We start from the raw sequence: 27,943 nt of genomic DNA, 5'->3' as shown, positions 1-27,943 counted from the left end.
CAGCTGTCATGTGGGCAGCCTGGCTCTTCCCCTGGCACTGCCTTCAGGCAGAGATCCCTGCTATGCAGTAATTCTCTTCTGTTTACTCTGCCTAGCATTGAGGGAGGATTTTGGTGTTTACTGCACTAGTGAATAAAAGCTGTCAACACAATATGATATTCCTCCTCAACTTTATTGCTTGCTTCATTCATTTGCCGTTTTTTCAAAGTAGTTTTTGCACATGTGATGGTAGATTTTCTTGGTAGAACAAGAGCTTGGTTTGTGATTGAATCTATCTTCAGGTGGTGTTTTATCAGTCTCTTTAGTTCCTCATTAAAACAGTATCTTGATAGCCTAGTAAGCTCTGCATATTTTATAACAATATCATCATAAAAATCAAAATAAAACTTGACTTGGACAGATTTTCTGCTACACATGCATTAATGGACAAAGTGGACAAGTTCATCACTTGTTTTTCCCCGTTGATAATGTTTAATGGAAAAAGCTTGTGCTGGGAGCAGGTATGCTAGAAGAAGCTGAAGGTTGCTCCAAGGGTCGAGTAGACCTCTACCCACTTGCAGTTTCTTTTTGCTGTGTTCTTGACTCCGTCCAGCATGTTCTTCAATACTGCACTCTCTGGAAAGCTCACCAACGCATTGGCTTTTTTCTTCATTGTCATGGTTGATTCTGCAAATGTAGCCACCTTTTTAAAAAGTAGACTTTTTGGCTGCATCTTGTTTCTTGTGGCTTTTGTGATGCTGTTGGTCCTGTGAGGAGGTCAAGTTCAGTTCACAAGGGGAAAATGCTTGTGGTGAATGCAAGCAGTTTTTGCTATGCAGCACAGCCTGTTTGATGATCTGGATTTTTCTTAGTCTTTCCATGTTTTATAGTTGTGGGTTTTTTTTGTTTTTTATATATGTTTATAATCATAAGTATGTATGCACACAGACTCACACACACCCCATCCTATACCTATAGACACATTTGACTAAAACTTCATCATATGATGTCAGAGTGGTTCATAACCCTGATGTATCAGCCAGTTCATGAAGGTGCTTGCTTTTATAATATGAACTTGAAGGACATAAGAGGCTACTGATGCAGAATATAGAATGTGTGTTTATGTTTGAGAGGGCAGAGAGGCGTCTAAGATAAGCAGTATAGTTTATTGGTTTGGGCTTTTAGCTAATTTGTGTGGAAACCTTCCTACCAATTGAATTCTTAAAGAAAAAGCTAAGTAGTTCATTGCTTTTGTATTGTTTCAAAGAATAATTGTGTATCATCTGAAATGTTATGCTTAGTTCAGCACGGGCAGAAATATAGGGACCAAAATGGTATGCTTTGTAATTAGAAAAAATGCACTGATTATAATAGAAGAGTAGTTTTGGTGTTTATTTCCCCCCCCCCAAATTTTGTTTAACAGTCTAAAAATAGTAACATAGCAATTACTTATTCCTGTAATAACTATATTTAACTTCCTACATTGTAGAATAATATTAAAGCAGACTTCTTTATGTGTAGTGAGGCTGCTGTATAGTGACTGTGAAGGGACTATATATGCAGCACTAAATAACATTATGTTATAAACTATGGACATTTCCAATTGTCTGAACCATATGTTTATATAAATAAATTGACAGTTTGAGTCATTAACATTTGTCTCAAACCAAGTTGTAATAATTTCAGAATCACAGAATGGTTTTGGTCAGAAAGGACCTTAAAGGTCATCCAGTTCCAGCCCTTCTGCCATGGGCAGGGCCTCCTTCCACTAGATCAGATTTCCCAAAACCTCATCCAGCCTAGTCTTGAACTCTTCCAGGGATGGAGCATCCACAACTTCTTTCGGCAACAAATTTCTTTGCTTTCTTCCCACTTTGAAATGTAGAGCAGAGTATTAAACTTTTTTTTTGTATGTTTTAATATTTGTTTAAAGCTGTAAGTAAAATATTTTTCCAGGTGGCTGATAAGAGTGTACTTCTATACTCTTATTATCTCGCTCTTTAATTGTAAAGAGTGTTACTGTCTCTATATATGATTTTAAAACATATGTATAATAATATTTTTGAATAATTAAATTATTTTAATTTTTTAAAAAATTAAAGCTTTGTGTTTAATCATTAATAAGAAAATTATTGGCAGTAAAAAAAAATCATTTTTACAGCACAAAGAAATAGTTTCACATAAGCTTTTAAAAATAGGGGTTTTTTTTCTGCAACACTATTCTGATTTGCTGTTCCTGAACAGTGGAGGGAAAAGAAGACCATATTGTTTGACGTTCTTGTTCTGAAAGAGTCAATTTCATTTGGTGTTAAGATGGTAACTTCTGGTATAAGCTAGGAAATTTGGTTCAAGTATGCTGATTTGGTTATTCCCCTATACATGGGAACTCTAGCTGGACTGTGTCTAAATGGTGTTTTAAATCTCTATTACTGGAAACAGCAAAGCTAGAAATAGTTTGCACATGCTGTAACATCCTGCCAATTGTTTGGGGTCCAATGTAGTCACTCTGCTGTCTGCTTGTTCAGTATTCCAGAAATTATTCCCATATCCTTCTCTAATAAAAACTCAGTTTTTGTCACCTGATATTTGGACAGAGCCTTGTTAGTCATCATTCTTGTGTATTGTGTTTTTAGTTTTCAAGGAAATGGCTGCACTTTGTACTTTGAATTATGCAGTTTGCTTCTGCATATATACATGTGTGTAGCTGCTTCAGTTCATTTATGCCTGATACGGCAACTAAACCCATATTTTGATGTGGGGGATGCATTTAGTAATCTCTTTCCTTTTCAGTGCTACAGATCTTGTTTTCTTGAAATCTGATGCAGTTACATTGAAAGCTTGCCTTTTTTTTTTGAAGTTGCACTTCTAAGCTCCTTATATTTGTGAGCAGTACTTCTTTATATTTTCTTTTCAATACATATTTCCTTGAGTCAGCAATGAGTCTTCAACTCTGGCAGGTTTAGGCTGGAAACTGCAAGAAAAAACTACTATACTTACAAAAAATACAGCAGACTGCAAAGGACACAATTTTTATTTTAGCATTTGCAAACCAGGAGTGTAAATTTACAGTGTATTATTTTTTAGGATGTGACTGCCCATATGCACTTTTTTGTCATGTGGTGTCTGTGGGCTGGCTTGTGATGTTTGATAGGTAAACTCCTTACAATTACCTTGTTTTTACTTTTTCTTAAGAGCACAGTGTTTATTCCATACCAAAGGTATGGTAAATAGTTTTAACACAATAGTTGCTTTTATAATAGTTGTGCCTTTGTTCCTGTCTATAAAGAGTTCATCAGGATTTCATCTTGTGTTATTTTGTGCTGTTCTGTGAAAATGTTTTGTATGAAACCTGAGTTGACTTTCATTGCCATTTTGGTGAAGCAAGAAAAAAAATGAGTTTCTCATATGGCAGAGTTTTGACTTGCATTCTTATATTTGTTACTTAAAGTATTATTTAGCCTATTAACAACATGCTCGTCTATTTTCTTATCTTTTCTACTTGTTTTTCCCCATATAGTTAGGTAGATGTGAGAAATCTGTTTACCTTTGTTTGAAGCTGAAGATGAAGCTTAGAAGCCAAAAAAGCATACTCAAAACCTTGCTGCTTCCTACAAAAGTTATATGGGAAGTAATTTTATCCTCTTGCGTCTTGCATCACCCTCTCACAGATGCATTCTTCTGTTCTTAATATTAACAATCCAAATGTCTTTGATTTGGTAACTAAGATGTAATGACACTTTCCTTGCTGCATTCATAGAGGATAGATCTGCCAGTTTTACTATTGCAGCTGTTATCACCTAAAAAACAGCATTCCAGGTGTATCAAACTATCATTTCTAATACTTTGTCAAGACTAAAGCCTTCTCTCTCTTTGTTTCATCTGTATACTTAGTGTGTTACTTTCAGTGTTCAGTTGTTGGCAGTGTCTGTTTCTCAATTTCTAAAGCACCTGTGCTTTTTGCTCCAAGGAAATATTTATAGGAACTGGAATTGACAAGTGTTGTTTCTTTCCAGCTTCTTTCATTAAACTTGAATAGATTTGTGGAAAGTGGCTTCTGTAATTGCCTGTGGTGGAAAACATTTTAGTCTGTGTAAAATTATATAAGCATTAATTGATGAAGGGTTGGAAATTTGGTTTTATAGAAGCTTCTGTCCCTGAAAATGATAGCATTTAATTTTGTATAACTAATGAGGTAGCCTCAGCTGGAAAAATCATATTCCTGTGAAATTGTAATGAGAGTGCCCTTAAAAATAGGGGTTTAGGGTCATGTGCAGAGAATTAGAACCTCAGTATCTTCCGCATTTAAAGCGGCAATTGTGTGCTTACTGTAGATTCTTAAGGAAAAAAGGAAATGGTCTTTTATCAGGAGAATGTGCCGGTATGTCCTAAATGCAGAGTTCCAGGACAGGGTTTAGAGCCCAAATCCTTCTGAAGGTCCTTTTGTGATGATAATCACCACATTATTCTCTTTCCTCATACAGATGTTCATGACCCCCCTTCTGGAGCCTAGATAACGCCCAAAAAACTCAAGAGGCATATGGTGTTTTGACTTATACTAGGTATCACATTTCCTAAATGCATAGTATCCCATTGCATGTAGTACAGGTGATCTTTCAGAATATAATTTGAAGGCAGAGTTTTTCTTAATTCCATTTCTCTTCGAGAAATGTACAGTTGCAGACCTGTCAAGTTTCTCTTAAAGTTTGTTGCTGAACCAATATGGCAATTATAAAAGTACAAACTAAAAAAGCGTGATATATTCTAATATACTTGTCTCGGAGTAGTCCAGTTGCGCAAGCAGTATGGATAACTTTGCTATCATGATGCTGATGAAGCCAAGAGAACCAACAAAGCTAAAGTTGCCTAAATGATAATGGATTAGGCTACTAAGGCACTGCTGCGGTCAGGTTTTGCACAGCCACACTGCATGGAACAATTATGAAAGTACACTGGATATTTATCTTTGTTAGTGACTAGGTCAAGACCTTCTTCTATATCATGTTTCAGGTGCAAATTTGGTATTGCTAGTCCTCTCAGTTATGTTACTGTCTCTGAAAGTTATTTAGAGAATTACTGGGTTCTGGCTATCTTTCTGGGGTTTTTAGCTTTTATATGTCAAATGTGTTTTAAAGCTACTGATGAGTTCTAATTTTTGTGTTTCTGCATGTATACCTTTAAATGCAAGCAAATGTATCACTTGAATCTTCTTAAGAGAGCAAGGAGGTATGTTTCCTTCTGCTTCTTGTTTCTTTGTGCACACTGCAGAGTTCAGGACAGAAAGGCTGTTAAAACTGCCATTGTAGTTGCTGTGTTCTTCTTTTGCATTCTTGGTGGCATTTTGTATGTGAAACAAGGTAGGTAGGAAAGCAAGTTATGACTAGTGTTGAGATAATTTAGCAATTTAAATATTTTTGTCTTTAGTTGTATAGCTCTCTGCTGATCTTTAAATGTGTAAATTGAAGTGCTCTTTGCTACATCTGCTTCTACATTATTTAAAACCTAAGTAAGAACAACAAAGTGCAATCCCAAAGCAAATAAGCAGTAGGGGTTTTGTTTTCTTTGAGGTTTTTTATTCAGTACCTTGTAATGTTTATGACAAAAAAAGCTCCCTGTGCTGTTATCACAGAAAAACTCTGCTCTGGGCATGCTGTACATCAGACGTAGCTTTGACCTTGATGATTTTTGTATTTGGAGATAACTGGAACAGAATCGGTGTTCATTATACTCTTTCCTTCATCAGTTGTCTCCTTTGGCTTTGATATGACATTATCTGTCAAAAGACGTGCTTGTAGCTGGACAGGATATAAACAGTTCAAAAATATTTGCAAAAGTTCAATAGATATTCAAGAAAAAAATCGCTATTCTACTTCTCTAAGGATTCTAAGTGTTCTTTGGACATGAGAAGGCTAAGGAGGATTTCATACAGTCTTGTAGCTCTGTCAAGTTTAAAGACCAAAAGCACAGGCAGACTTTTTTGCTCTTATTGTTCTACTTGGACTGTGGCAGAAGCTTATTTGAACTGCATGGAGTAAGGGTGAGTGTGTAAGATGGAGACGACCAGGAATGTAAATGTTAAGTGACTGTAGGTGAGATAAAGAGACTTCAGAAGGGAAGAACAGGGATAGGGGGAGGACAGGCATTTGAAGAGGAGATGGGGAGAGGGAGATCAGCAAAGGTTTAGGTCTTTGCACCTTCTATCTCTGCAATCCAAGCTTGGAATGACTAACAACTCAAAATATTTGTTAAAAAAATGTTGAGTAAGTTGGATCTTGACTCACTAATGTTGGTCAAGATAGAAATTCATCATTTGCTCTGTCTTGCAAGGTATTATTGTTAGAAATTATTTACAAACATGGTATATTTATAGAGCCTCTGTAAATGCTTTAAGGGTTTGCTTGCTTATTTTAAGACTTTAACATGGATACAGTGGGTTGGATGTTTTGCTTCTGTCCTTCACTTCGACTTCTTGCTCTGGAATCTAAAGTATTACAGAAATCTTCTTATTTGATAGTACTGTTTATGAAATTGAGTTGCTGCAGTAAAGTTCATACTGCAGCCAGCCTGCCACAGTTGAAATCTCTCCTTTCCATGCAGATATATATGCTGCAAGATGATATTTAGGTATTGTTTAATATGCAAAGTATTTATTTTTAAAACACAATGTTCTAGTGTCCTGTCAATATGTCCTCAGTAAATTTTCTCTTAAAGTCCAAGTGGTATTTATTTTCTTTTTAGGAGATATTGCTAGTAATTCTAATTTTAAAATGGGGAAAGAGGGGTTCCAGTGTTTTTGGTTTTTAGAGGGGAAGAAGTGTGGTACATTACACGTATGGCCTTGCTCAGTATGCAGATCTGAACTTAGTATATAAAATGTATTTTATATATAAAAATAAAAAGATAGTGTATCTGTTACTGTTTATTGTATTAAATGTTTTGACAATATAGTAGTATATGTATTATACAAACAGTATCTGAAATGTCTAAGACAGCTTATATTACAAATTTACCGAAGTAACTCTTATATTACACCACTTGTAAAATAGATAATTATTTTTATTTAACGTGATGGTGTTGAAGCACAGAAGTGATGTAGCCATAGCATCTGAGCTTAGTTAGCATCAGAATTGTTGCCCACTTGCTGTTGGCTACTGTGCAACTTTATTCTTACTACTTTCAGATCACTACCTCATGGCTATGCTTTAAAAATTAGCTGCATCCACTATTGAAGAATTGGTATGCCTGGTATTACCAGACAAACAAAGTCGTGACCATGGGTGTGAATGCAAGTGTATTTGTTTTATTTTGGTGTTCATAGCAGCCAAACCCTTTTTGAAGGAAAGCACTCTGTAGTGAAAGTGAAAATGATTTCTTATTGTAAGTCATGGTCACTTAATATTGAGTTCTTACAGGAAAAGAAAAAATTACTGTAGACCAGTCACGTATGTAGTTAAACACCATGTAGGTATGACTAATCTGTATCTGTCTACTTATTCTGTGTGGTCCTTTTGACTGGATGTGTCCACATGTGTGGTAAACTTGTCACTCAATGTAACCAAAAGTTTCCCATAACTGAATTGTGGTTGTTAGTATCGGGTGGGTGTGTTTAGATGGAAGAACGTAACCTGTTGTATTGAAGTTTGGTATGTTGGGACACGCCTTCTACTTGACCTGTATACACGAGGCTGTAGTCTTTTCAGACTTGTCTAGACAAGAACGTGCATCTGAATGGGGGGCTGCCCTGACTGCGTGAAGTTGGAGAAGGTGATAGCTCTTAGACTGTTAGCCTCTTAGATGTCAGGAGTTTTTACTTGGAAACAAGTGAGCTTCCAGAGTAACTTAAAGTTATGTTAAATATTTTGAGACAAACTTGTCTTGGGAGTTCATAGCAGTAAACAAAATCTAGTACTCTGAAAATTTCCTCTGGTTTATTCAGAATTTGACTAAAAAATTTTTAAAAATAAACTTCGCATTTGTTGGTCATAGACATCTAGCTACAAAAGAAAATATTTAAAGTTTCTGGAGTTTCTGTTTGGTTTGCTGCACTGTAGAAGCCGATGATGGGATGGAAAGTCTACCTTAAATTGCTTTAGTAATAAGTAAAAGGTCCCACTGGTCAATATGTTGCTAACTGTAGAACTTTCTGCGCTCCTGAAAACTTTATGAGGGAAAGAGCTTAGCTGTCACAGACAGGAATAATGACTTATCCTGATGAAGGCTGACAGTGCGGCAAGTTGAACATGAATCAGCAGTGTGCCCTTGCGGTGAAGGCAGCCAACTGCATGCCAGGTTGCTTTAGCAGGAGCACATCCTGCAGAGCCAGGGCGGGAGATATTCATACCTTCTCTTCTGCATTGGTGAAACCTTGTCTGAAGAAGTGTGCCCAGTGTGGGTATCCCTAATGCAAGAAGGGTGCTTCAAGAGAAGGTCAGGGAACACTGTCTACAGGAGGTGGCTGTTTTGTTTAGCCTAAAGAAAAGGAAGCAGCAGAAGGGACTTCATTGCTGTCGTCAGCTGCCTTGTATTTGGCTGCAGAGGAGATGGAGCTAGGTGCTGCTCCAGGGTGCACAGTGGAAGAATGGGAAGCATCAGATATCAGCTGCAACAAATAACATTCCAGTTAGATGTTGGGATGTGCTTTGTGAAGATGGTTAAATGGAGCATCAGGCTTCCCAGAGAGAGGGTGGAATTGCCATCCTCAGAGTCATCTGAACTCGCCTGGACCTGAGCAGCTGACATAGTGTCAGCCCTGCTCTGAGTGTGGGATGGGACCAGGTGACCACAAAACATCCATTTGAACTGGAATTAAAGTGTAGTTGGCAGACTCAGGATAGAACCTTACCAAAAGCGGTGGCGGTGTTTAGACTTGCCTTGAGAATTCTGAAATGGCTTGCCTTGGGGGAAACACCCAGAAATTTTGCTTAGCAGCACTCAATCACTCTTGAGAGCAGTTGTGAACTGCTTATTACCTGCTAGGATTTGTTCTATGGGACCTGTACTAAACTTTGCTGACACTCCCCACCACCACTTCCATGCCCCCTCCCACCGTATCCCCCCCCGCCCCCCCCCCCCAAAAAAAAAAACCCAGAAAAATGAAACCAACCCCAGACCTGGACAACCACTGCCAAGGGCAAAAATATTCCTATTTTGCAGGAGGAGCGTTTCTGTGCTGTATTTACAAAGCAGCATATGTGAGGCAGTATGTGATGCATGCTGTTATGGCCTTCAGTGCTTTATTGTTATGATGCACATTGCTATGTATGTGTTACAAGAGAAATCTAATATTCTGTCTCTTAATGTTAGGTGCAAAAATGTTTGGAAAGGAAGACCTTGATATTTCCAGTACCTGTCTAGCTGCTTCATGGTAGATGTTTTATTTATAGATTAGGAAGCTCATGATGGAAATTTGAAGAGCTTAGACTTTACACAGAAGAGCAGAGTTTTCACATCAGTGTAGCGGAGCCAAAGTATGTGCTTCGCCTGCTACATATTCCTGCTTCTCATTGTGGGTCAACATAGACAAGTAAAGGTGGCCTGAATCATTACTGTGGATTATGTTTTGAAATAAAGTAGTCCTTTCTCAAAGAGATTTGTTGACCGTGTTATACTGTTGTGTTGAACTTCGAGTTATGCATTCAGCAGACTTGCCTTTTAGAATTATTGATCTTGTTGGTGAATGACAGGTTATTTCTGATGATGAAAAATGCAGTCCGATAATGAGAGACTCTAGGGGCCACCCTGGGTTGGTTTTCATACTCTTTTGCAAAAGTCTGGAGGCATTTGCAAAAGTCTGAGGAAGGTCTAATGCCCTGTTTTTTTTCTTTTTCTCTATATGATGTCAGCTGGAACATATAGTTTCTATGAGACTTTCTGTGACACTCTACCCACTTCCTACTCTGGCTGGTTTAGCTGCTACCTGTATCTCCTATCTCTGTATCTTCTTTCTTAAGGTACATTTGGGACAGCTTGACAATTTACTTCGTAGAGCTCATCCTGCTGGGACAGTTGTTGGCTCTTCTACTGGGCCTTTGAAACAACTGCCTTCTGAAAAAAATTGTTTATGAAAGAATAATCAAAATGTGTCTTGTTCCATTCTTACTTTATTCCAATCAGTATAGTATGCATCTAGCAAGCTATCCAACTGTGTTATGGGTTTATAGAGTAGGAATTAAGCGTTAATTAAAAGAAGAAAAATTAATACATCATACTTCAGTTTAGTCTGAATTTTGACTAACTAAAACTTAGTAAGTGGAAGTTTCTCTGCAAAACAGCAATTTGGAATTACTTGCCAGTGAATGATTAGTGAATGTTCATTTGATAATTTTGTGTTATCTTCTCTTCAGCTGATTCTACTCAAAGAAGTATACTTGGATGCATTTTTTTGGTTGCTTTCCTTTTTTTTTTTTTTTTTAGCAGCTAGGGATCTTGACTGAAAAAAGTGTTGTGTTGTACAAAGCATGGTACCAAATGCAGAACAAGTTTCCTTGCATTTTGAAAGCAATTGGGTTTAGAAAAAGGAGTAGATTCGGAAATGAAAGGGGCGTGAAATAGCTTGTCTGAAGTACCAAAACAAGGAATAGTAACTCAGTCCAGTTGAATCTTGTGCTAAAACTTTGTCTTATGTCTTCAGATTTTTGTCTGTTTGGACTATCCTTTCTATTAAATTAAAGTTGCTTGGTTTGGCTGCTTAGTTGTATAAGACACACTGTTTTTTGTTATGCTCGTTTTGTTTTTTTCTGTTCTTATGATGGTATTTTTTTATTAGTTTGAGGGTTTGCAGGGGTTTTTTTGTGTTGTTTGTTGTTTTGTTGGGGTTTGGGGGAAGGGGTTTTTGTTGGGGTTTTTGTTTTTTTTTTTAGTCAGTACTCTTGCTTACCACATTGTAATGTAGAGGACATGAGACAGTATAAAATCACCTTTTTTTCTTTTTAAGCATTCACCTAAGGCATTAATGGGACACAGTGTACAGGGATGGTATGCATGTGGTAATAAATAGAGTAAAATTTACAACTTTTTTCTGTTGTATTCCAGGTATTTTTATGTTGATGACATCCTGAGGGCATACTTTCAAAGGTTGTGGGGTTGACATATTTGCATCCTATTTACTATTACTTAGTCTTATTTTTCCTGCATACTTACATTGCAAAGATTGGAAGAATCATTAGATAATCATTTATTTGTAAGCAGTAATACTGGGTGTTATGTTATGCCACTCAGTTTTTGTTGAAGAGTGTGGATTTTGAGTTGTGCTAATGAAAAGTCTCCTTTAAAACTCACCTGATTAAAACCACCTTCTGTAACAATTAACACCTACAAATGTTTTAACCTAAGATCTGGTTTTGAGTATAGAGAAACATTTTTCATTCTTTCTCATTTACTTCTCTTGCTGCTGGTTTACTGTGAGGACTGTCATTCACTGAGGTGTACTGAGGAGGAGGTATCTTAAGTGCCATGTGAGATGCCTCATCGTGTGAACAATACCAGATTTTATTCTCTCTGATGTCTTTCCAGCCAAATGGGGAAGAACAAGGAAAATGTTGTTTAAAGTAGCATCACTCTGCTTAAGCATCACTCAAGCATCAGCGTCTATGGCATCTGGTAAAACTATTTGGTGATTTTTTGCTTTCTTCTGTTATCTTATTGGATGTCAAGAGGCTTTCTTAGTTAGCACTGCTCAGGCTTTGCCAGTGACCAGTTCTCAGCTTTGCCTATATGAGGGAATATTCTCAACCTTTGGATTTCTTAAATGTATTACATGAGGTTACATGTTCAGTGCAGTATCTTGGTTGTAAAGATCATTGCATCTTTTGAAATATAATTTCCTAGTGTTTGCTAGTAACCTCCCTTTTCTTTCTTTTGCATTTCTTTGATGTGGTTCGAGGAATAGAATGATTTTTGTCCACAACAACTCTCAACTAAACTTTTGATCTTCCTGTTTGTTGCTTTCTAGGATGTGTTTGAGGTAGAATCAGTATCATTGTAACAGAGCCAATTCCTTCCTTGGGACACTTGACTGTTATAGTTCAAAACTGCATTTGTCATCCTTTGATCTGTAGAGGTTTTTTTGAGGTTCGGTGAGGAATCTGTCAGTTTATCAAATACATCATTGGTGGCTCTCAATTTTAGCAGTGCTAATGTCACCTTTGTGGATTGGATGCCTTCTCATATGCTTGACCAGTTTATTAATAAGGTGGTATTTCTTGTCTGTGATCACTGAGCCTTATAGTCTGTAAAGTAACATGTCTGCTGCAAATTAATATATACTATTAATGTACATTGATTGTGTCAGATTCCTAAACCATTCACTGTACAGAATTTGATCTAGAACTGGCTTTGGGTGTGACAATGTTAAACCTATACCAGGAGTGCCATCATGGGAATCTTACTGGAAATAATACCAGTTTGCTTCACTTCACTTATGAAGTGCAACTGTATTTACAGTTTCCTGGCAGTAATTTCTGCCATTGTGCGTAATGTTCCACAAATCTGTCGTGCATTTTAGTGCTTATAAATTAAATCTGCATTTGAAGCTTAGTCAAACTGCCTGAAAAAATTATGCTAGTTAAGTACTTCTGTTTCTGAACTTCTTAGTTTTTTCTTTTTCTGGTTGTGTCATGGGAGTTGGTATGCAGAATGCCACAAGTAGGCTTTTCTTTGGTGTTTAAGAGAAAATAATATTTTGTATTGAGGTCGATTGTTACACAAACCAAGTATGTTGCTGTATATTATACTAATGGGAATATCTTAGGAAAGACAAAAGGTTAGAAAAGATATGAAGTAGATATTTTTGTGATTTGCTTTAAAGAGGGCATAAGCAATAAGTGGATAACTTAAAAGGAGAGGATGATGAAGAAGAAAGAAGGAAAAACACAGGGTAAAGAATCAGAGTAAATGTCTGAGCCAGGGTAACTTGTGATACTCTTCTACTTTGATATTCCGCACCAAACAATACACTTGGGGAAAACTGATTATCATACTTGGAGTCATCTGGATCATTCCTCTTTAATCTGCTCTTGGAAACAAGCTTTCTAGCTAGTTAATACACAACTGTGTGCTTCAAATGAGATCAGAAACTGAATCTAATTAAAGAACGTTGCAGCCAACAATATACTGGAATTGAGAGATTATTTTTATATATTTGGCATAGGATTGTTGGTCTTTTTCCAGACTCGCTGTCTTTTGTTTGTTATAAAAGGTGTTGGCATTTATCCAGCTTGAAATAGACGGGTCCAAGTTTAATGACGACTGCAGTCAGCAAAATCCTTGTACTAGTGTTAACAGAAGCTCAGTGCTGTGTAAGCTCTGACTTTCTGGGGTTTTTTATGTTTTTGACATTTAATTCCCCTCTGTGGGGTGTTGCTGCTTTGAGGTATAATAAGGGATACTACAACAATACGATGATATCTAGTAGCATTTAATGTATGATGGATGTGAAACTGTGTTAAATAATGTTGTCTATCTTGGGTATTTTATTTATGTACCTACATAGCTTTCTGCAGGCAACCTGTTAGTGATTATGTGAAGAATAAAGACTGTAGTTATTGTATGTTTCTCAGTTTGTATTAAAAGTAATCTGGCTTCTTACAAGGGTTTTATGTGGCAGTATTGCAGAATGGAGCCATTTGATTGCCCTTCCCATGCTGTGGTCCCTTGTGGTCTTCAGTCTGTTTGAAGACTCATTATGAATATGTGTGCATGTGACATGTTGCCTTTTTAAGTTTTCATAAGTGCGAACATATTTCTGGTTTGGAAATTGCTGTAGTTTGGAAGTAGGGAGGGTACGATGACTCTCAAAATATCCAGTTGTTGGTCTGTTTGGGTTTTTTAATCAGTTCTCAAACTTTTGTGCAAACAGTTGCACAGGTATCTTCTTCAGCTACAGCTGTTTAGATCAGAGATCAAATTAAAATTTCATGTGCTTCTTTTTGTCTTTTGGTGTTCTTTTTCCAACAAATATTTTTTTTGCATTTGTGAGTTATGAAAAAAAACAAGCCTATCTAAGCTAGCACTGAAAACAGGTATTGTAAGTAGCAACTTAAAATTAAATAAAGCACTCGAACATCACACAATGAATTTTTAAATTTTATTTTTCCTAGTGCACATGTTCTTTGGATTCATATCCAAAGAAAGCCTATATCCAGATAGTATTAGAGTTTAAGTATGCAATGTTTTTGCATTGCATATGAGAAATTGCCCCCAGTAAAAGAACTAAAGAATAGATTGCTTTAAATTCTTTACAACAGAGTCTTCTGACATGCTGTTTTTGTGCCTCTAGCATCTTAAGTGTCAGATGTGGCAGCTTATTAGAAGACTGTTTTTGGAGATCTCTGTATTCAGTGAAATGTTCTCAAGTGAAGTTTTGTTAAGTGTTTATTTCTCTGCAAAAATAAATGTAATATGAACCCATATATACTTTTTCTGGAGGACTGAGCTGTATATTAGATTTTCATGTTCACAATTCTTCTTGTAATTGGAAATGCAAAAATATTGTGGAAGCTCTTCATTGCAAGGCAGCAAAAATTTCTACTCACGAATTCACTGGATCAGTGTAGATTTCACCCAAAACTATAACAGCCCCTTTTGCTTTATTATATTTCCCAATATAACTAGAGCTCTTTTTCTGTTATCCTAAGTAGTATATAGGAATTTTGTTTATTAAGTTGATGAGAGTTTGATAATTGATGAATTGCAAAGTAACAGTTAAGGTAGCTGGTATTAAAATTCATTCCAGGGAGGCAAATTTAACAGATATATTCATGTTAAAAAAAAAATAAAAGAAAAAAGTAAGAATTGAGGAAGATCTATGGTAATATGGAAAATCTTACATAATAGAAATGCATTTCAATTCTAAAAGTAGCAAGGCTATTAAGAAGAATTTAGGAAGAAGCTGAACCAGGGAGGTCAAGAGAGATGAACCATAGCAGCTGAAGAACAGAAATGTCTCAACGCTTGGGCATTGGCCATCACTGTTTGAAGTAATCGTAGAATAACCAGATTGGAAGAGACCCACCGGATCATCGAGTCCAACCATTCCTATCAAACACTAAACTATGCCCCTCAGCACCTTGTCCACCCGTGCCTTAAACACCTCCAGGGAAGGTGACTCGACCTTCAGATACAAAGGTCCTTTGAATGTAATAGCTAGGAAAACTAGTTTGTATAATGGAGTTTACATACCAAAAGAATCCTAAGACATTTAAGTTCTGGTTTTATTGTCTGTTGGCTTAGCTTTCTGGTTTGATTATTTTTTTTAAAAAGACAGTAGCAGACATCAGAAAACTTGAAGAAAGCACCTATCTTAAAGTTGGTTTTATTAACTTAGCAAAGCCAACAACTGAAGGGCAGACAGAAGTTGATTCAGTTTTACTTAGAACAAAAAGTTGTGTTCTGTTGATTATGAAACCCTTCACTTCTAATTTTACATCTTGGTTGCTTTTTTAAATTCGGCTCTAGAAAACCAGTAGATCTTCTTGCTGTTGAGTCTTATCTTGATTGCTAACTTCTGATATATCTGAATTCTCGTCTCTTTATAAAATTGTGTATTTTGATTGTAGTTTGCATTTATTGAAAATGCTAGTGTTTTCTGGGTCCTTGTTACGCTTGTGTTTTCAGACCTTGGTTAGGAAGCAAACAGTGATTTGAGACTATTATTTAAGTGTGTTTGTGTGGCACATTGTTTGGTATTCCTTTAAGTCCAGAGCTGCCTCCAGGGGTGTTAGTCCTTTGTGGAGTATAGGTTGTGTGCTCAAATTCAAACCCTTTTCTTGTCACATCAAGGTGTGTGTTGCAGTACTTCTCATTCAGTGAATATTTGTGATTGTTTCTCCAGTTGTCAGATAGCTTGTATTTTTCTTAAGCTCTTTTAAGCAGAATTGTTCCAAATATTTTGCTTTATCATCATTTTGGTACGCATTCAGCTTTACCTTTGGTGTGCTGCTGCTTATATCATTGTAATAAATAATACTTCCTGCTTTAGGTAGAATTACTACTGGTGTACATTTTTGAAAATCATTGAAGTGTATGCAGTTTATACTGGATGCAAATTTACTGTTTTCATTTTTGGTTTATTTCCATAACGTTCTGTCATTCTTTAAAGTCTTGGCTCTGTAGCACCTTAGCATGGTTTACATACTCATTCTTTCTTTGGAAGTTTCGGTTGATTGCCAAGATAAAGATTGACCAAAAGTAGGAGTAATATTGTTCATCTAGAATAGTAGGGTCTTTGATGTAAAGAAATGACAATATAGGATGTCATGACAATGACAGTATTGAAAACACTGGGTGTTTTGGTTTGGGGTTTTTGTTTGGTTTTGTTTATTTGTTTGGGGGTTTTGTTGTTTTGTTTTGTGGGTTTTGTTTTTTTTTACAGTGAAGGCAACCCAGCTGCAAATCTGACTACAGTTAGTCCTCTGCTCATATCTCCATCTAACTTCTGAAGTTTTGAAACTTTTCAATGCTGAAGTTTAAAGGTGCTTTACTGCAAGTAAAGTAGTGGAGTCACCAGTGGACACCTCCCTCCCCCTGTCCTTTATGCTGCAGTCTGGGCTTGCATCGTTCTCTCCGCGTACAGTTCTGTCGGATTTGGATTAGCTTGTTGGTGTCAAGCTGTTGATTTTTATTTTAAAAAAGCTACTCCATGTCCATTGAAAGCAGGTTTGTAAGTGAAATTGAAGAAAACTACCTTTGAGTTTTCCAGACCTGACTGTTTCTAAGCCCAGTGGGAAAATGCTTTGAGCTGGTTAGTCTGAACCCAAGTGCAACTACTGCCACAAACAATATTGGTTTCATAGAACTTGCATTTGCATTTAGATGCAGGGTATCTGACAAATCCTCAGTGAATCTGTTAAAACCCTTTCTTTGTTAGACAGCAGTTTGGGTTAAGTCTTGATTGCAATTCTGGTGTGTGTTTGGTATTGAATTACCGTTTTTTAAAATATTTTCAGTACTGGAAAAGGAAAAAGTTCAGGAAATGGAATTATAATGTCCTGAGAGCTATTCTACCCAAATGGGATTGTTATCTTTCTTGGCTCTAGTTGTCTTGAGTGGCGTAACCCTTATTCCTGATTATTTGGTCCTTGAAATGAAAAATCTTTGGCAAATCCATAGTCAATATAGACTTGCAAAGATGTGCATTGACAACTGCATGTTTAGTAAAACTTGTGTCTGTCTGTCTTTTTGTGTGTGACTTTTTTTTAACCCAGGTTAGTTGCAGGCTGTTGGTGTTAGAAGGCTGGACTATAAGATGGCTGAGACGGATTGCACCACTGCGTAGTATGTAAAATCCAGAGTGTTAGAATGCTGGAAAGTGAAGCAAAAATCATTTAAAAAACAGAATGGATTTTAAATGAAGTTCAGCATTAGGTAAAAGGTCAGGCTGTAGTTTCTTTTTTTATTTGTAGCTGTTCATCCGTATACAGTACTATGCATATTGTATGTGTAAGTTAATCTCATTTTTTAATCTACTATAACTGTTCTTTTGATTCTTGAAAATCCTTTTGGGTATTTTGCATTCCAATATCGATCCCCGTCTGTCTGACTACTTCAGCTGGGTAATCATTTTTCTTGTTTATCCCTAATCCTTTTAATATTTCCTTCCTGCCACTGTGTAACAGTACAGTTTGCCTATTGTTTAGAATGTGTTTCAGTGATGACTGTAAGACTGTACAGTAGAAGTGGCTGTATTTTAGCCTAGATTTCACAAAACCAGTTTACAATGAAACAAAAATGCAAAGCTCAACAACATGTGTCTTCAAAGCATGCATGCTGACTTTAGCGCATCGCTTTGCTTAGTCATACAAAATGTTCCCCTTTCTGAACCATATTCTGTATTGAACTGCTCTGAAAAATTAAATATGAAGCTATTTCAACATGCTTCTTATTCTGTGTTCTTCTTGGAGACCTAACAGAAAAAAAAATTGTTCTTTTTTTCTATGTAGTGTATGTATAGCCATACATGTACATATAAAAAACTTGTTTTTAAAGGAGCAGCTGTAAAATAGTAAGTATCCCAGCAGAAGCGCTCAGACACAAGACTGATAGTTCTCTTTAGCCTTCTTCTTGAATGAAAACTTTCTGTCCTCATTTCTATGGTGACTGAGTAAATATGTCTCTGGTCACATGGAGTTTTGACTAAATGATAAAAATCCCTCCCCGAAAATGCCTCCAGAAAAGCATGGATCTGTTTTGTTTCGCCTGAAGAATGAGGAGGAAACCCTCCCACCCCCGGTAGGGTTTTCTTCTCTATTTCTCCCACACTGTTATACCTGAAGATCCAGTCACTGTGCCAATGCTTTAACTGTTCTGCTTTTCTTATTAACTGAGCTTGGCATGTACTTTCTCTGTGTGTCAAAGCAGAGCATGCAAACATAATGAAGGAAAAGAATTTGATACAGAAGTGAAAGGAAAGGTTTTCATTTGTCTTCAGGAAGCATTTGTATTTCCATACTACTTTGATACTAGCCAAGATAGGAGGGTATGTATGTTTTGTTACAGCTGCTGTATTATAACAATGCAAACAAACAAAAAAAAATCAATCTGAGATCTAGACTTCTGATATTTGTTGAGTGCTAATAAAAACACCTCTAACTAGTGACTAGTTTGAGTGAGTATGTATAAACCTTTCTGGAAGGTAAAGAAGCAGCCTTCTCTCAGAGGAAAGCATTAGCTGTAACATAAAAACTTTAGTACCTTGCCATTATACCTCCACTTCCCCATAATAAATTCATATATTACAAGTCAGTTGGATGTTGTTGTGCCTTGACTTTTGAGATGCTACAGCTTTTCTGTGCACTTCTGAGATGAAAATGAGACGTGGTTTTGAGACATACTGACTTATTAAATGAATGATCTCTGTCTTAAAGTATGCAGCACATTGTAACATTCAGTTATTATTGTCCATGTACACATAGTAACTCAAATTATTCTTGATAATTGTAGGATGTCTTCTGTCATGTGTTTAATAATGGCAGGTTCTTTTTGTAGGCGAATTGCAAAATAATAGCAAGTAAGCCTGAACCTTCAGACCTATAGAAAGTAAAGTTTTTGCCTTGAAATACAAATCTGGCTACCAGTAATAATTTATACATAGAAATAGCACTGTCACTGATTAACTGAATGATTTTTTATATGGTCTGTAAAGCTGCCTTTTAGAGTAGGTTTGAAGTTTGTTTCCAAGGATAGGAGTCTTATTTTAAATTCATCAAAATGTCAGTTTCCTTGTTTGGGTTGTGTTCAATTTGTTTAAAAATGTTATCTTTCCAGATACGCTTCTGATTTTCTTGAGAAGATTGACTGGCTCAGAATAGATAGTTTGTAAAAGCTTCACTGATCCAGATTCTTCTTTTATCTCTATAGAGATTCTTTGTTGGCTCAGGCTGGTGAGATGTCAGGGATATCACAACACTTCCAGCTTCAGCAGTGTTTGAAAAGCTATAAAGAGAATGTGTCCCACAGAGAAATCTCATCAGCAAACCAACTCATAGTTTGTTCTTTGTGTAGTCATTTGAAATGCTGCATTTTGAACATAAAGATATTTGTAGACAGCTAAGTTTTTCTTGGTGGGTAGTGGGTTGTCTGTTCAGACTTAATTTATGAGAAGTTTGATGGATTCAACCTTGACAAGTGATTGTTCTCCTTGTTAATAGTTTGCTTTCTTTAAAGGAGAGACTGAAATGTGGTTAAATTGTGTATGCTTTTTCCATTAATTGCCCAATTCTGTGAAAATCAAACAGCAAAAGTGCATGCAACTCTTCATTAAATTAATTGGCAAGTTGTATAAGCAATTTCTTGCCTTGCTAAAACGGTCAGCTTATTAAATGAGACCTGTCAGCTGCTTCAAGGGTAGAGGTAGAAGAATAATAAATTGTAATTAGAGTGATAAGTGTTCTGAGTACAAACTCTTCATTATAGAACCAGACACCTGCTTTAACAAACAATTTTACGGTATTTCTACATACAGTTAGGATTGTATAAAATTGTTCTTGTGAAGGACTTGGCATCACGATTAGGAGAATATCTGTGTATCTTCGTGCCATGCAGTCTGTGTTAAGATGGCTCTTTATACAGGAGTAAGTATCTTCTATATTTGTTCTGCTAATTTATTTCATAGTAAGTCACATACATATTAGGTTTTCAGGAAAAGGGAGAACTATTTTAGGTGTGATACATTGCTTTGAAAAATGAAGTTCTGTTTCTGGATACACGTAGTATTTTTTAATCTTGATTATGACAATAAATGGAATATAATGAAATGGAGTTTAACCCCTGGTGCTTCGAAGATGTTGGTAGGAGGATCCTGATTTGTGTAATAGACAGTAACTTCAAAGAACATCTGGGAGACGGCTCAGTGCTTCATAGTTTATTTGTGTATTTGACAAAGAAGCAATGTTATTGTTGTGAATCTACCTTGGTCTATTGAAGCTGTTTTGAAATTGCCTTTTGGTATATAAAAGGGATAAATTAGCAAAAAATATCACTGGCGAGTGATTCCACTATTTTTTTCTGTGGAATGCAGCTTACCATTGCCCCTCCTTTCTGTCTTTTGAGATAGTCTGTTCTTGTGTTCTTAATTATTCTGCTCTGACCTGGGTTTTTTGTGTTCATTTTGTAAGGGCTGGAAGTGTTTGCTAATAAACGAAAAAGAGCTATTAAACTGTTCCTCTTGTTTGATGAAATCTTAAATAGCTCTATGTAATAGAATTAAATCAGGAATCCTGCTAAAACAGTGACATTTATGGCTCTGTTAATGTTTGTAATTTATTTTGAGAACAAATTCATTTTTGATCCTTCTTTGAGCAAGTAATTGAAAGGTAAACAAATTTAGTGCTATGAATTGTAGAAATATATCTCATAGAAACCTTTATCTCTGTAAAAAGAGAAGGTGAGTATGTTTGCCATTTGCTGAGGAAAGAAGGAAAAAACACCTTGAAACTTTTCTTAATGGCTCTTTAGAGGTAATGTCTTTTATTCAGGCTTGGTATCAAAAAGAGAAGCTCTCGTCAGCTTTTACTGGACTGCAGTAAAGCAGAACTCCCGTCCCAGTGAGTGCTGGCTTCAGCATGCAGTTACGCTAGTATCGTGCTAGCTGATTAAAGTTTTAAATAAAATACAGTGATGTTATACTGGAAGCTGCTGGATTTTCATGTTTTAAATAAAGATTGTTTCCAGAAGTATGCAGTAGGGACTCTACAAGAAAACACTTTAAATACCGTCTGTCACCTGTCGTTTCAGCTGCTTGATCCTTTCTGCAGAAGGATAAACATCTCTATATCAAGAGCCAAACCGTGACCTACTCTGCAGAAAATTTCTTTCCCTGCTCTTGGCTATGCTGTGGGCTGGAGTTAGGGAAGCTGAAGGACAATTATCTGTTAGCTGATTCAGCTTGGCTTTAATATAGTTGACTTTACTGTTGTTCGGTTGAATTTGTATTCTAGGAAAGGGAGTGTTTTACCATGTATGTAGTACTTGCAAGCACAACGTAGGGAGAGGGACTTGTTTGTTTGCTTTTTCGGACTGTGGCAAAAGTAATAGTGACATTGGACTAAAAAGAGAAACTGAAGTCTGATTTCTAAATATCTGCTGGTGTTATGTAACCTGGTATTGAAACACATATGTGGCTTTGTATGGTGGTGGTAGATTGTATTTGAACTATTTCCTCTGAAAGCAATGCTGATTTCGTATAATAGTAGAGTCCTGTTGTATTTTGTTGCAGTTTATTATATCAAAATATTCTGATGTGCAAAAGGCTATCCAAGAGAATAACTGAAATGAGTTAATATTTTGTATAAAGATACTTGTCATGGTCCTCTACAACTTCTTTCTTCTACTGCTTGTGATGCTTCTTACATGCTGATAGTGATATATTCTTGTTTTCTTCATATTCTTGCTAAATCTGCAATAGGCTTTGCATTGGTCTTCAAAATAAGTGTATCTAGAGTCCTGGATAGGCTGAATCCCAGCAGCTTGAAATGCATTTCTGACAAAACTTGCAGGTCTGAAAGTTGACTTAAATTAGTCAAATACGATCCTTAAGGAAACACTTGTCTTGATATAGATATATATATGAGTGCAAGTGCAGAAAAGTAAAAATAGTGGGCAAATTTTAAAAAATGTGTAATATGCCTTTTCATAAAGCAGGCTGCATGTGAATAGGATTATCTGGTAGTCATGGAAGTCAGTAGATCACTGGATGCACAATGCTAGGGCAGATCAAGTAATGAACCGTGTGAATTTAAGGGCCTGTCCTAAACATGAACGTCAAGGGCTGCTGCTGCACTACTGCTTTATCACTTCTCTGCGCTGTTGAACAACATGCAGTGAAAAATTAAAAGATTTTTAAAAGCTGAAATGTGGAACTTCTTATTATATCCATAAACTAAAGAGTATAATTAAAATCCTGAAACTAGTATGTTATCTATTATTTATACAACGTTCTGTAATGTACCCCTGTAACTCGTAATGTGCCACCCGAACAATGTTTTTATTAAAGCAGATAAGAACAAAAACATAAGGGGAGGTTAACAGAAGTTGGTCTTATAAGTATTATTTAAAATTCCAGGCATATAGCTTAGGCTGTTTTAAAGATAGATGGAAATAGTGGAGTTTTTAACAGTAAGAAAAAGATATGATGTTATCTAGTATCACTTTCATATTGGTAATCTTTCCTTGTAAGAAAAAAACATAAAGAATTTGGTTGATGCTGTTTTGCTATACTTGCCAACTAAAATTGGGAGGAATGTTTACATAATGATTTCCTCTTACGTTTACTAATGCTAAGGCCTAGATTAATATTTTTCTAAGCACTTATTTCAAGGCATTATATCCTTCTTTAAATGAAACTAAAGCACATATAATGGATCAACCATGTAGACAAGCAATACTGCTTTGATTACTCAATATGTCCTAAAATTCCAAAGAATATACCAAAATTAAGTGTAAGAAAGGTACTCTGGGGAAAAAGAACCAAACCACATACTGCTGTTACTGATGCTCAGTGTGTGTTTGGAAGCAGATTTATACCTTCCGTTGTTTGTAGTATAAAAACCAAACACAATGTCCAGTAACTTTAGTAACTCCAAAACCCGTGACTTATTAAACTCATGGAGAAGATGTTCTTGACTTTTTGTCAGAGATGCTCATATTTGATAAATCTCACTCAATCATGGAAATAATCAGTAGAGATGAGTTTTTAAAATTATATTAGCTGTTTAAACATCAGATTGATAAACTTAGTGTTGTTTTTCCTTGTTTCTACTATGCTGTATCTAACTTGAATGATAAGCAGAGTAGTCAATGACTCTTGTTGTGGAGCTTTTCTTCTAGTCAGACCTGGGAAGAGTCCCTGCATTGCCCTCAAACACTTAAGTCCTCATGTCCTATTGACCTAAAGGTATTGCTCTTCTGAGTGTCTTGAATCCACCTGTTTTTTAACAGTGCTCAGGTATATTGAGCCAAGTGAAACCCTCTTGGATACAAGCAAGTTTCTCACCATTTACTTTATGGACTAAATTGGTCATGGGAGTGGTCTGTTGTTTCCCACTGTGGCTTAGTCACTGGAGAGTATGACACAACATTTTTACCACAATAAAGGTTTGCTTTTCTTCAGAGTCAGAAATCTTAACTTCTTTTCCAAGTTTTGGGAGAGTGTTACCTAGTTGGTTAGGAACCTTCTTCTATGTTTTCATTCTCTCTTTGTCTTGGTGGCTTTCCATCTTGTCACTGTTGCCACCAGTTTGTTGACCTTGCGCCTTAATATTACTTTTCTTATTACTAGTGCCTCAAACGTTTTGTGTTTGTAGCCAGTGCCAGTCAAATTATTTTACTGTTCAAGCCACTGAAGTACATGGGCACAGCACTTTTAATATGAGCATTAAGAGCACGTAGAGGGAAATCCTCTTCTGCTAATGTGTGGACTTTTCAAATAAGTTAGCTATTGAACTTTTAACCAGCTTTTTGAATATGTGAAATCTCAGTTCAGGTCAATCAAATTTAATTAATTGATCAATTAAAATCAGTTGTTCATTTGTAGTGGAAGGTCTTAGGAAACTGAAGGTGTAGGTGTGAATATCAGGACTGTGCATTATGTGACAAGTTGTTTCTTAATGTCATGGCCAAATATGTAGCTTCACAGCTGTTTCTGAGGCTGTGTGGGTTCAGCAGTTACACGCGTTGCACAAATTCGAAGTTTTGCAAGGGGGATGGTGCATTATGAAATACTTGACAAACACAATTTGTGGTTTTTAAATTTACACCATAAATTTTGCTTATCAAAACACTGCTTTACTGATGTATGACATGCTGATTTTTTCTCTCCTTTTCAGAGGAGAAACCTGATTGCTCCAAGGCCCGCTGTGAGGTCCAGTTTTCTCCTCGCTGTCCAGAAGATTCCGTCTTGATTGAAGGTTATGCTCCTCCTGGTGAATGCTGTCCACTACCGAGCCGTTGTGTGTGTAATCCTGCAGGCTGTTTGAGGAAGGTTTGCCAACCTGGCTATTTGAACATACTGGTTTCTAAAGCATCAGGAAAGCCAGGGGAATGCTGTGATCTCTATGAATGTAAACCAGGTAAAAGCAGACATGAATTTTTTTTGTTTCACTTTTTTTTTAACTATCTGACAAGCATCTTAATTTATATAATTGCATTTAATGGGCCTATATAAATTCTTATTCTTCTTCAAAATTAAAATGATTATATGTGGACAATACTTATTTGAAAAAAAGATAAAAATTATGATAAATTTTATTTTCTTTTTTTCTTCAGACAAAAATTTAAACAGAGGAACAAAGGAAGAGTAGCTTAGTAAGAATTTTGAACTTCAGGTGCTGCTAATGAAAGTGACATGCTTTCTACACTAATTAGATTATACAAAGGTTTTTCATAATAGGAATACATTGTGGGTGGACAGGGAGTTAAAATTTCTGTCCTACGATTTCTCTAGATTACATAATGATGACCCTTAAAAACTGCAGAGCAGGAGGGTTGTGAAGGAGCATATTGAAAGACTTCACAACATTTCAGTATTTGCCCATGTTCTGTTTCATAAGAACACAAATCACCCTCTCTTGTGATTTATTATTCTTGGTGAAGTGGAAGAGTTAATTCACTCTTCTTTTTGATCCAGGCTTTGGTAAAGATGAATGATAAAAACAGAGGGATGAAAGCAGGCATATAAAATTGTATAATCCAAAATCTTATATGCAAACAGGTTCAATTATGTTTAAGCTGTGCTTTTTCTGTGCTTGTTTAACATTTTCTTAAAACCTTCACAGGAGAAGATCATACAATGTTTGTATCTTCTAGTGCTTCTCTTTGTTTTTCCCTAATATCCAGCGCAAATCCGTCTGTGTGGAAGTTTAAGCAAACTTTTCATTCTTTGAAATTAATTTCTTTTTCATTTCATTCACCAACTACTAAAGTGTAGTTGGTGAACAAATCCTGATAGTCTTTACTCTGCAACATTTTGACATCTTTAGTCTTCTTTCAGCTAGAATTAGCTGTAATTTCTTATGGCATAGTTCTCTTGGACTCCTTCGTTATTTCCCCCTCTGTAAGTTTTCTTTATTTTATCCATGTGTTTTTATAAATGTGGTGTCCAAAAGCAGATTATTATTTTGGGCAAGTCTTCATCAGCACTAAATACTGTGTCATAGAATTACTTTCTTTCTAAATAAGAGCTGACCCTTTTGCAAGAGTTATATTTAATTTGTGAAATGCTGTGATCCAGGATCTTTCTGTAGTATGACTGCTACTGAATCTCTATATCTGTACAATTTAATTCTTCCTATATGCATTTCAAGTATGCCTTTACCAAACTTTATCTTGATGACTTTGCATTAATTCAGTTATTTCTTAAAGTAATTATTAGCTCTGATCATGTCCCACTGACTGTTATTTGCATTCCCATCTTGCAGTTTGCAAATAACTCTGTCCAAACGTACCTTTGTAGGTTACTTCTTGAAGGTTGTTTTCAGCTTGTTAGTTTTACAGAATCTTCAAATTGAATATGTGTTCACTTATTCCATTGCTGGATTTTTGTAACTGTGTGTTTTATCTTCTGAAGCAGTGCAGGGAGTTAAGAGGTGAAGGTACATGGGGACTGCAAAAATGAAGATGCATGTTGGGAGGGTAGAAGAGCAGAGGCTTTGAAGAGATTGGTGAAGGATGCTTATGGGATTTAGGGGAAGTGTAAGCTTTGCAATGGAGTTTAGAAACTGAGAGACTAAGGAAAGCAGAAAGTTCTCTCCTGCTGTGGGAAATAATGGAAGTGTGTTTCTTAAGTAGTGGCTAGGAGGCTGAGGAGTGTAGGTGGATACTCTTGTGCACACCCACAGTAATAGGTGACAAAAAATGTATTCAGCTATACCACAAAATACAGGGTAAGTGGGGCCCTTCTTGTTGCAGTGCCTGGCTTCTGAGGGGAAAAAAAGAGAAAGAGTATTATTAGTCACTATATAGCCTGATTTTTGTCAGGCTAGGCTTCAGTGGCTGTCCAAGTTGTAACTTCAGTCTATACATTTCTTTCATTTGCTATTTGACATAGTGGGAAGATTTCAAGGGAAGAATGATCCAACACAAGACTGGAAGACAGGGAAAAGAATAGGTGAATGTTGGCAAATTTTAGTAAACTCCGAATGACTTACCACGTAAGGCTTTTTTGTTTAATGGCAGTTGTCAGAGGAACCTTGTTTTCAAAGTGTGAGAACTGTACTTTTACAGACAACATAATTTGTACTTGATATACAAAGAAAATTGTAGATTAAACAAATACTGAGTTTTTTAGTGTTTTCTTTCTTGTACAAAGTTTAGGGATTTTATTTTTAAATTTGCAAGTTAGCATGAACCTTATGGGGTCTTTTTTCCATCTAAACTGTTCCTTCATGTGCAGCACTTTGTGGTTTTAAATTAATTTCTTTATTAAGAACAGACAATGGAATATCTTGTTTTATTAGAATCATGTATTCAGAGGCTTGTAGAATTATAGAATAATTTACACTGGAAGACTAGCTGACTCTGGAGGTAATCTAGTCCATGCTGCCTTTCCTGCACTGTTTTATGCTATCTGTTGTCACGTGTAAATACATGCACTGTTCTATATGTAGTAGCATACAGCTGGTTTTATGTATATGTGAACACTGTGTGAATTATCTGTGTGGATTTGCTGAAAGAGTGGCCATAAACTGAAGTCAGATAGTGTTCCTTACTTGGCAGGAACTTTTATTCAGCCTGTGGTAAGACTGGTAATAAACTTTGTATCTTCAGAATTTGACTAGGTATGTGAAGAATTGTATGAAAGCAGTGCTCTGTTTCATATTTCCTCTGTTTTTAATGGCACCTTACTGAAAGAAATGGGACAATGGGCAGTATAAATAAATAAATAAGTGTTCGTGCAGAGTTTCTTGCAGGGTTGCCACCATTGGTTTTACTAAAGAATTTCAGCATGTCTACGAAGTTTACATATCAAACAGAAAACTGACTTCCATGCTTTGCAACAGACCTAAAAACTTTAATTCTGCGAGTTCTGCTACCAGAAAACTGCTCTTGCACCTCTGTGTATGCTTAACTAGCCTCCATAGGGATCTTGCACTGACAAAGTCATTCTGGTGGAAACAAATTACAGGAAGCTGAGAAGACTGCTTCCTATGAGAGCAGTGCTGCCTTATGCCAATATAAAGTGTACAAGTAAAGCATAAATTGTGTTTATTTCTGTTACTTAAATAAGATCTCACTGCACTCCACTTTAATGTAGCATTTGAGTTTGGAGCCTTCTGCTGAGAACTGCATATGCTCAAATAGTGTGATTGGCAACTGAGTTTCTGAAAGGAAAATGGGAAGTGTTTCCTTAACACTAAATGCTAGAATAAAAATAAAGTCTTTCATTTTGAGATCTACTTCTGGCTGTTCTAGATTAGGAATATAGTGATTAAAAGCATTCGAGTTCAGTTAAAATGAACAGTGAAGAAACTTAGCAGCT

The 27,943-nt window shown here is 36.2% G+C and overlaps 1 protein-coding gene across 2 annotated transcripts in view; it reads left to right on the top strand.

Moving 5' to 3' along the window:
- CRIM1 (cysteine rich transmembrane BMP regulator 1) overlaps positions 1-27,943 on the top strand; it is a 174,873-nt gene that overhangs the window by 56,995 nt on the left and 89,935 nt on the right. For both annotated transcript variants that reach the window (XM_069852494.1, XM_069852493.1), the window contains exon 3: positions 24,294-24,536. In XM_069852494.1, the coding sequence (XP_069708595.1) occupies positions 24,294-24,536 (243 nt within the window). The remainder of the gene's footprint in view (positions 1-24,293; positions 24,537-27,943) is intronic.

Source organism: Phaenicophaeus curvirostris, chromosome 2 (genome assembly GCF_032191515.1).
Source record: "Phaenicophaeus curvirostris isolate KB17595 chromosome 2, BPBGC_Pcur_1.0, whole genome shotgun sequence".
NCBI classification, from domain to species: Eukaryota; Metazoa; Chordata; class Aves; order Cuculiformes; family Cuculidae; genus Phaenicophaeus; species Phaenicophaeus curvirostris.
This window is presented reverse-complemented; position numbering and strand designations above follow the sequence as displayed.